General features: G+C 41.8%; 1 protein-coding gene across 2 annotated transcripts in view; it reads right to left on the bottom strand.

Annotated features, from left to right (window-relative positions):
• LOC126176858 (tripeptidyl-peptidase 2) overlaps nt 1–10669 on the bottom strand; it is a 347489-nt gene that overhangs the window by 12451 nt on the left and 324369 nt on the right. For both annotated transcript variants that reach the window (XM_049924044.1, XM_049924045.1), the window contains exons 20-21: nt 9145–9283; nt 245–524 (exon numbers count right to left, since the gene is read on the bottom strand). In XM_049924044.1, the coding sequence (XP_049780001.1) occupies nt 245–524; nt 9145–9283 (419 nt within the window). The remainder of the gene's footprint in view (nt 1–244; nt 525–9144; nt 9284–10669) is intronic.

Here is a 10669-nt window from a genome sequence, read left to right as displayed (position 1 = left end):
TGTGGCCTCAGTGGTTTCCAACTAGATTCTTCTTTTCAGTCTCAATCATAATAGTACTTCTAGTTACTACTTACTCAGAAAATTGTGAGCCAAAAAACTTATAAAAAATTTCTTACTGTAAGAAAATGAAAGTAATGATGTTTGTATCTGATTCTAGTGGTCCTGTATAACATTGAAATGGTATGTTACCAATTTCATTTTGCATATCAATGATAGTGAAGACCATTATCAGAATTGTACTTACGTTTTAACTTTTGCTGCATCTGGACGGTTATCATTCTTTGCGCCAAAATAAGCAAGCAATTGAATGTCATCAATTTTACTAATGATGATATCAGAGATCTCAAGAACCTTATGTGCTAATCTGGAAACTTCCTCTGTTTGTTCTATGGATTCCAGACTTGGCAGCTGTTTTTTGTTTTCTGCTGGGTCCAGTGCTTGGAGCATTGCTGTGTACACAGGTAGATGATCCGGGTATGATGATTTCAATTCTTCATACAAGCTGTTTGCTTTGTCTCCAGGGTCTGCACAGGAAAGTAATAACTGCTACAGAAAATTGGATTATTTTCAACAAAAAATTCTATCTTTTCAACTGATCTTGCAATAATGCCAACTAAAAGCAAATACAAGAAATTTTTATGCCCACCAGTCGGTCAGGTAATCAGTAAAATTAAATGTAAAAACAATGTTCATGTAAGCCAATAATGTTGTACTTCAGCTGTACAAAAAACTGATGTGAACTATTCACTTTGCACAGTCACTTTCTCTGCTCTTAACTTTTATTGGTTCTTGTGATAATTAGACGAACTGAAAGAAAACAGTGCACCTCTCAAGAGACTGAGTAGACCCAGAAGGTGGCCACTGTAACTGCAGCCAAAACACTGGTTTCATCGGTGACAGCTATTTACAATACAATGCGATGTCATATCCAGAATACTTTTATGTAACTTGTGACAAAGCAGGCTACAATATTTTTACTTCCCTTCTTGTTTTGCCTTCTGCCACCTTAATTTGTTTCTTTTTTTTTTTTTTTACTTTTAACTAATTACCATTAACATATGTGAATATAATCTGCATTTTCATAAAAGAGAAAGGTTGGGCCCTCAGTTTTGTGCTTAGTTTTAGGTATGTAACTGATTTTCTGATCTGTTTCAACTACGCCTAGTTAGTATCTTTTGTTCTAGGGTGAAATCAGTAATTGATTCGTAACTTAAATTCTACTGTTGACATATAAGCAAATATAAATTCTGTATTAATGATAAACATTTGGAAGAACAACTACTTAAAGTATTTATTTGACTCTATTCGAAAACATGTTAGAAAAGCCAGCTCTTAATTAATTCCAAAGTAATTTCCAGTTTCATCAAAAGAGTACTGTTTGTGTGTGTGTGTGTGTGTGTGTGTGTGTGTGTGTGTGTGTGTGTGTGTGTGTTTTATTGTGTCTATCAACATACCAGCGCTTTCTTGTTTGGTAAGTTACAGCATATATATTTCATCATTTAAACAAATAATTCGGCATAACCCTTGCAGTAGAAGAAACTGTTACAAAAGAACCAATTTTTCATTGTAGTCAGTTAATTTAATGAGTTAAGTTTTAATAGTAATTTCTGTAAATTTAACTTTGAGCAATGCGTAGTTTCAGCATCTATTTTTGTGAGGATGTGTAAGGGCCTGATTTTTGGTCCTGAGACAGTCAGTGCACGGCTGAGTTTCAGACGAGAAACCTGTGTTGGCTAGAACAACAACAATGCTTCAACTTAACTGTGGAATAAGTGTTCACAATTAGGCAGTGTATAAAAACAATAACAGTGTCTGCTCCATAGGTACCTTTCTATTCTTCAAGATCTCAACTTTGTGGATAGGTTTTTACTGCTTGTATATGTACAACAGTAAACTATTGTAGCAGTATGTGTATGTTCGCCAGCAAACTGTTTACGTGGCTTATCGAAAGTTAAATTATAGTGCACGTTCCATATTAAATGTGTATTATTGGGGGGCTGTGAACTGTGCAACTAAAAAGATGTAAAACGCAAATGTGCACCTTTCGGCTACATCATTTAGAGCAGTCAGTGTTCAGTGTAAGTAAAATAATGGAGCTGACAGACATGATTAATGAAAAAAAGATAACTATACACAAACAAATGTGGTGTAACTGTATTTATGATCTAATTTTGAACTAGGCAGCATCGGGTACTGTGTACACTGTGCAATTCATAACACTGCAGCTGGGAATGAGAGATTAACAGAAAGAGCAAAACAGCAATATTTACAAGTCATATAATGCCCCCCCTCCCTCCAATTTTCAGCCAGTACAGCAACGCAGTACATTGACACCGAAAACAAACAAACAAACAAAGCAGGAGAACAGTCACAAACTGACTATGGCCACAAAACCTTGTGTCATTATATCTTTAATGGCTAATTTGATCTATCTCAATACTCCCTATTAATGACAGTCCTGTTCAAGATACAGCTTATAAAGGCTGAATGTAACTATTCACTCATCAGTTTACATACAAACACACTAGAGATTGAGCAAGCAATAAAGTGTCTCATTCAAAAGAGATACGCAGCCTGATGAAGGTGAAAATGACATCCCATCCCCGAATGTAAAACCACCAGTTAAGTTTCCTTTTTGCCTTTAAGCTGCTCATTAAGCTGTACTAGAGGAGGAGGTGTTTAATGTCCCCTCGACAATGAGGTCATTAGTGATGGCGCACAAGCTCCGATTAGGGAACAATGGTTAAGGAAATTGGCTGTGGCCTCTCAAAGCAACAATCCTGGCATTTGCCACAGAAAACCTTAATCAGGATGGCCGGACGCAAGTTTGAACTGTTGTCCTCCCGAATGCAAGTCCAAACCACTGTGCCACCACGCTCAGTATAAGTTGTATTCACAACAAACGGCTCTGTGCTTATTTTCGGGGTTTGATAGTGGAAGAACAGCAACGTTATTTGATAGAATGTTTTGTACCTGTTTGTGATTTGAGGTGGGGTTTCAAAATGTCCCAAATGTTTAAAAACAAATTAAATTACCACAAAAAACTACAATTGACAAAGGCATTACAATAGTATCTCTCTCAAGGATTTTTGATATTAGAAGGCAATGAGCCGACAGCTGAAGTGCAAACATAACAAAGTATTGTTGAGCTATGTGACTGACATAAGCATTCATGATGTAAAAACCAATAATATCAGTAGAAATTATATTTATGTTTTCAGGACTAATACTGAATGACTGGCTTGTCTGCCTAAGAACAGTAGCGCCATTGCTTTCCATACCATAAAACATTATGCAGTTTCTCTGACAGTTAATTTCTATAAATACTGGTGCTTCTATCAATAGAAATTCTACAGGTTGGTTGGTTTAGAAGGAGGGGAGGACCAAACTGCTACGTCATCAGCCCCTCATTCCGATTAAAATAAGCCCACAAGGGTGGAAGTAAAATAATCGAGACATACAAAACACAGCTGGAAGAAAGAAGAAAACCACCTGAATGACAGACGGCCAACAAACAGTGAAATGGACAAAATCAGACAAGAAAACCACAGAGAGATGCAAGAACCATGTAGTAGAGATCAAAACAAGAGAGCAGATTACCACGGCTGGCTGACCACGGTAAAGGAGAAGCCAGCCACTGTGCAACACATTAAAACCTCCATCCTAAAAGCACTACAGGGGAGGACACAGAGGGACAAAGGACATGCGCTAAAACTTAGATCAAATGATAAAACCCACCCTCACGAATAAAACATAAAACTAAAGCTGCTGTTAAGGTATTGTCGCCCAACACCAAACGCAGGGTGTTGCGAAAGTTTAAAGTCTCCCACAGAGCGGCTAAAAGTGGGCTGTCCAGCAAGAGGTGGATGGCCATCATTAGTGAGCCAAAGCGACACCGAGGTGGGTCCTCCACGTATGGCCAATGCGGAGCCGGCAGAAGACCACTAATTCCCTGCAAGAGGACCGCATGGAAGACTTCCACATATTCGTAGTCTCCTTAATTACATGCAGTTTGTTGTGCATACTGTTATGCCATTCCGTCTCCCAAAGCCGAAAAACCCTGCGGCGTAAGTCAGAATGCAGGTCAGGTTCAGAGATGCCCATCTCCAGAAGCCGTTTCCGCATAGCCTGTTTGGCCAGCCTGTCGACAAGTTCATTGCCTGGGATTCCGATGTGTCCTGCAATCCACACAAACACCACTTAATGACAGGACCATTCCAGGGCACAGATGGACTGCAGAATGGGCGCTACCAAAGGATGCTGACGGTAGCACTGGTCGATAGCTTGTAGGCTGCTCAAGGAGTCAGTACACAGGAGAAATGACTCTCCAGGGCATGTGCGGATGTACTCAAGAGCACGAGAGATGGCCACCAGCTCTGCAGAGAAAACACTGCAGCCATCTGGCAAGGAGTGTTGTTTAATATATCCTCCATGAATGTGTCTGCAAAGCCTACGTGACCATCGGCCATCGAGCCGTCGGTGTAGAATACTTTGTGGCCCCAGTACATGTCGAGAATCGAGAAGAAGTGATAGTGGAGAGCCGCAGGGTTAATGGTGTCCTTAGGGCCATGCGAAAGGTCCAGAAAGTTCTGTGGCCTAGGTGTCCACCATGGAGGTGTACATGAATGGACCTTGAGGAGAGATGGTAACGGGAAGGACTCCAGTTCAGACAGAAGGGACCGGACGCTAAACACAGTCTTAAGCCATGACTTGGGCCGCCGATGCGGGAGATGAACTGCCGTGGTTGGGAAAAGGAGATGATAATTCGGATACACAGGAGAACTACGAACGTGTGCAATGTAACTGGCAAGCAGTTATGCCACCTAACTTTCAATGGAGGGACTCTGGCCTCCACCAGGACACTGGTCACCGGACTCATTCTAAAAGCTCCCGACACTAGGTGAACGCCACAGTGGTGCACTGGGTCGAGTAAACGCAATGCTGAGAGTGCCACCAAACCATAAACCACACTCCCATAAGCAAGGCAGGATTGAACAAGGGGTCTGTAGAGCTGCAGCAGCTTAGAGAGATCTGCACCCCAGCTGGTGTTGCTCAGGCAGTGGACGGCATTGAGGTGCTGCCAGCACTTCCACTTAAGTTGACGAAGGTGAGATAGCCAAGTCAACTGGGTGTCGATAACCAGTGCTAAGAATCGATATGCCTCCACTACAGTGAGTGGATCATCATTAAGGTAAAGTTCTGGTTCCAGATGAATGGTACGACGCTGACAGAAGTGCATAACACATGACTTTGCATCCATTGTGTCTGAGGGCCCAGCGAGGTCTAGGTCTCCAGCGGATGCCAGAATCTCCACCTCATCCTCAGACACAGAGCTTGTAGGTGGTGGTGTGGGTGCCACTGCAGTGCCTTGGTTCTTGGGGGTCTTTTTATCTTTAGGTTTCTCTCGCTGCTCCTTAGGTTTGTCCAGCTGAGAGGGCTTCATTGATTCAGTCTCGGGGACTGAGGAGGACCGTGAAGCCCTACAACCAGCTACCTATGGCTGCTTCAATCACTGGTAGGAACATGGGAAGGGAGAGACCCAAGGGATCCCTTCCGGTCGAGAGAAGCCGAAGGAGATTTACACTTCTCTGGCTGAGAAGTGGGGACTGATGTCCCCGATGGTTGGGGGGTTGTTGCTCCTGAAGGAGGTTGTGCAGGAGCAACAGGGAGGGAAGTACCCCCACCATCAATGGGGCAGGTGGAGTCTGACAGCTGAGAGCCAACAGTATGCGGTGGAATGGAAGATGGCAGAACCATTGTTGTGGCGGTGGTGCAGGTTGACATATGCACAGGCCAGTCGATTCAGGGTCTTTTATTCCATTATTTTTCTGTCTTTCTGGAGAATCCTGCAGTCTGGCAAGCAAGGCGAATGGTGCTCTCTGCAGTTTAGATGGGAGGCGAGGCACAAGGAGTATTGGGATGTGATTGATGTCCACAATCACGACATGTGATGCTGGAAGCACAGTGGGAAGACATATGGCTGAACATTCAGCACTTAAAGCACCACATTGAGGGAGTGATATATGGCTTTACGTCACAGCAGTAGATCATCAACTTGAGCTTCTCGGGTAATGTGTCACCCTCGGCGGCCAAGATAAACGCACCAATGGCAACCTGTTTGTCCCTCGGACCCCGGAGGATGCACTGGATGAAATGGACACCTCGCCGCTCTAAATTGGCGCGCAGCTCATCGTCACACTGCAAAAGAAGGTCCCTGTGAAATATGATACCCTGGACCATATCTAAGCTCTTATGGGACATATTGGAAACAGAAACATCCCCCAGCTTGTCACAAGCGAGTAATGCCTGTGACTGGGCAGAGGATGCTGTTTTGATCAAGACAGACCCTGACCGAATTTTGGACAAGCCATCTACCACCCCAAACTTGTCCTCTAAATGCTCCACAAAAAAACTGAGGTTTCATTGACAAGAAAGATTCCCATCAACTCTCGTACATATGAGGTACCGGGGTGAGTAAGTGTTGCTGTCATCCTTAGCCTGGTGTTCCTCCCATGGAAGGCCAAAGGGGAAGGGATAACGTACTACACTTCATGGCATGTCATCTGCCATGATACCACCCACTTCGACCAGGGGACCTCCCCACAGGCGCTACCCAGCCGCAGCAAAGGCCACCTGGCAGGATGGCCATTGCCGGGAGTCCCGATGACCCAGGGTGAAGGGCAACTACTACTTGGGGAGTTAACGGCGCAGGCATCAGCAAAGTGATCTCTGTGTGGTCAGGGGGCTACAATCAACAGGGTACATGGCAGCCCCACCACAATGGACTGGCTACCGTGCTGGATATCAGGCACAAATGAGCTAAGAAGTCCATTATTGTTGACAGCGCAGAAAGCGATACTGCACAGAGGATGGAGGAAAACGCACCCAGGAGGGTGACACCTCGCCCAACAGCTGGAAAATGAGCGGAAGTGCAGATTCACGTCAATGAAGGATGTGAGAGGTCTCAGCGCATGATGGACACTATGCATCACGTAAGGTGCCTTTACCCAATTGGCTTGCTCTTCAGCAAAATTTTGAAAAATAGAGGTCAAACCCTACAGGGGACCAACACATAAAGGCCAAAACGTATGAGACTCCTTTTAGTTGCCTCTTACGACAGGCAGGAAAACCCTGGGCCTATTGTACCCCTGGACCCGCAAGGCGGGATGCGGGGGAGGGGGGGGGGGGGGGGGGGGGGTATTCTACAGGATTAGTTTCTATGTCCAAATTATATTTTTTGCAACAGAAAGCTGTGTTTGTTGCATAAAGTAATGCTCTTTTCTCTGGTTGAGTGCATACATTATTCTGATAACACTCAATCAGTAATTTATAATCGTCACATTGAAAGCAACCTCATAAACACATAATTATTACTGGACCTCATTTCACTGAAACTGACTTAACTGTGATAGACATTTTCAAACTTGTATAGTGCAATGCTGGTAAAGCAGTATTTCTCAATTTCCAAAAGAGCATTTGACTCAGTAACACATCTATGCTTATTATCAAAAGCAAGATCATATGGTGTACAAAGCGATGTTTGTGCTGCACTGAACATTATTTGGTAGGATGGACGCAGCTTGTTACCTTGGATGGAGAGTCTTCGACAGATGTAGAAGGAACTTTTTGTTTATTCCATGGAAGTGTGTTCAGACTCTTGCTATTTTGTTGTACATTAATGACATTGTGGACAATATTAATAGTAACTTCAGACTTTTCAAAGATGATGATATCTATAATTAAATACTGTCTCACAACAGCTGCACAAATATTCGTTCAGATCTTAATAAGATGTCCAAGTGCTGTACAGATTGGCAACTTGCGTTCAATGTGAAAAAAAGTAAAATTGTGCATTTAAAAACATAGCCCCCTATGACTACAGTACCAGAGTTTGGGATCTGTCAATTAATACAAATACATGCATGCAACAGTTTTTAGGGATATGAAATAGAACAGCCACATAGTTTTATGTAAAATATTAGATAAACACAATCTATGTACAAAGGAGACTGCTTAAAAATCATTCGTACGAGACGTCCGACAATACTGCTGAAGTGTGTGGAAACTGTACCACATAAGAGTAACAAGGGATACTGAACAGATACAGAGGACAGGCAGGAATGGTTACAGGTTTCTTTGACCCATGGGTATGCGTCACAGAGAAGCTGAAGAAACTGTACTACAGACTCTTTAAGACAGATAAACTGTTCTGAGAAGGCCTGCTTACAAATTTTGGAAAACCATTTTTACTTGATGACTGCAGGGATTGTGAGGACAAGATCAGACTAATTACAGTGCTCACGCAGCTATTTAAATGGTTATTCTTCTCGTGCCCCATATATGATTGGAATGAGAAGAAGCCATAATAACTGGTACATGCACTTCATTGTGATTTGAAGAGTATGGATGTAGATGTACATCGAACATGCATCTGCAATGAAAGAATCTTTCTTCTATGGCCATGTGGTTACAGCAACTGCATATGTATAGAATATAACTTTCATGGAACTTTTAAAAGAAACAATGGAATTGTTACCCGTTCCAAAGGGTATTTTGAACTTCGGAGTACGATCTGTTCACTGCTGGAGGTAAACCACAATTTAAAATAAAATCAAAACCTTTCTCTGTAATATTACATGACAAATGCAGTATTCTATTGATGAAGTGCTTAAATTTAAGAGCTGTTTGATGACAGCATATTATCACAGAGCTAATCCTAAATTTCATGACAAACTGTCAACTATGAGTGCTATGTTTCGAATTTATCTAATCACAAGTGAAGACATCCATTTTGTAATGCAATTACATGACAAGATTTGCTGATACTTTCGAAAGGAAAGAAAGATCTGATTCTTAAAAATCCTCTAGTGTAAATCAGAAAAACAAATGAGAATACTTAGATTATGAGCTGGAAGCAAAGTTATGAAAATGAGACATATGCTTTGATCGTATTTTGACTTAACCATCAAGCTCAATGATATTTCTGAATTCATAGGATAAGCAAACTAAACTTTGCCTAAATGAAAAGTACATGAGTAATTATTCAGGAGTTCAGATACTGTTTGCGCATATATCAAGGTAACAAGCTCATCAAACTATCACATAGCTTATTTTACACAGAACTGATCAAAGCAATGTACATACCTAGCTTGGCCAGCCAAGCAGTTTTGACATCCCTCACAGCTTCTTCAAATTCTTCTTCTTTGGTCTTTTCCTTTGGTTCTGTTGTTTTGTTGCTCTTCTTTGGAGCTTCGTTCAGAACATACTTAAATGGATATGAATCCTGAAAAAATTAAGTAAATGTGATAAGATCAGCTGTCAATATGAATACAAATTAAAAGTGGCACAGCCAGTAGGCAATCTCTGAAGGGCATCATCTGATATTTCTTACAAAGTAAACTCCCCATCACATTCCCCTCTGATTTAGTAGTAAGATGGTCTAGTGGATAGCCCGTCTAAACTGAATACAGATCAAGCATGGGGGAGAGGGGTGGGGGTGGGAGAACACCGCCACCACCAGAAACAGTGGACAGCCCAAGTTTAACAAGTCCAATATTGAGCAAAGATGAACAGTTGCGGCACTGTGGTTAAGTGGTCATGTGTAGCACACGAGCTGTGTTCAATATGCTGTCGTCCCATTTATTTATTTATTTCACAACATTTTGAACAGTCTACCACATAACTGGAATGTTTGTTCTTTTCTGTAGTCTTAGCAGTTGTCATACTATACACCGGTTATATAGTTTGAGTCATGTGGTAAGAACATGTTACCTTCACAAGTAAACATGACAAATAGTGAGAGCAGGCAAGATACCATGTAGAAATCTCACAGAAATGGAAAGAACAAATTAATGAATGTGAACTATGTTACAACAATTGAATTCAAAGAGTCAAAACTTCTAAAATGGAATGCAACTTCAAAAGTGTTAAAAACATGTTTTGACAGAGCACAGAGAAACTGCGTGATTGAGAAACTGTTGCATGCGTTCATCCATTGCAGCATATGTGACAAACTATTATGTTGCATCATTTTCTTGGGAGTGATCACATTCACATTCATACGAACATCCAAATTGGGCAAGGAGGCATATCTCACTCACTCTCCACAAGTGAGAATCATGTGCAGCGGTAAGAGATACCTATCATATGACAAGTACTGTCACTAATGCCATGTATGACACACCAGATGTGTTTTTTGGTGGAGAATAAAGGTGACTTGTTGCTTGTCGTCAAACATTTAATAGTTGTGCAGAATTTAAAAAAAAGGGCACGAGACAAGTTTGAACATGGCTTGCCCGTTTGCCAGTTCAACCCGTGACCACTTTACCACAATGCCGTTGCTCTTCCGGGCTACTCTATATTCCACTTTCTGTCCTTGGACCGTTCAATGTTTCTCTTTTGCTTTTTTCCCCACAGTTCATTATATCTTCTTCCTGTTTTCATGCTTGATCTGTGTACAGTTTTTGACGAGCTGTCCACTGGGCCCTCTCAGCACTAAATCTGAAGGGGAGGCAATGAAGAGTTTCCCTTGTTCAAAAAGCCCTGAGGACACTTTATTGTTATTAAGAGGCGGCGAGTGAAATAAGAAAATGCTTAGAATCTTTGAAAAACTAAACAAAAGCAAAGAAGGAGGAGAATAGGAATCCTACAAAAGAAGTTAGGAACATCC

Source organism: Schistocerca cancellata, chromosome 3 (assembly GCF_023864275.1).
Source record: "Schistocerca cancellata isolate TAMUIC-IGC-003103 chromosome 3, iqSchCanc2.1, whole genome shotgun sequence".
Taxonomy (NCBI): domain Eukaryota; kingdom Metazoa; phylum Arthropoda; class Insecta; order Orthoptera; family Acrididae; genus Schistocerca; species Schistocerca cancellata.
The sequence above is the reverse complement of the archived record's forward strand: the minus strand, read 5'-3'. Positions and strand labels throughout refer to the sequence as shown.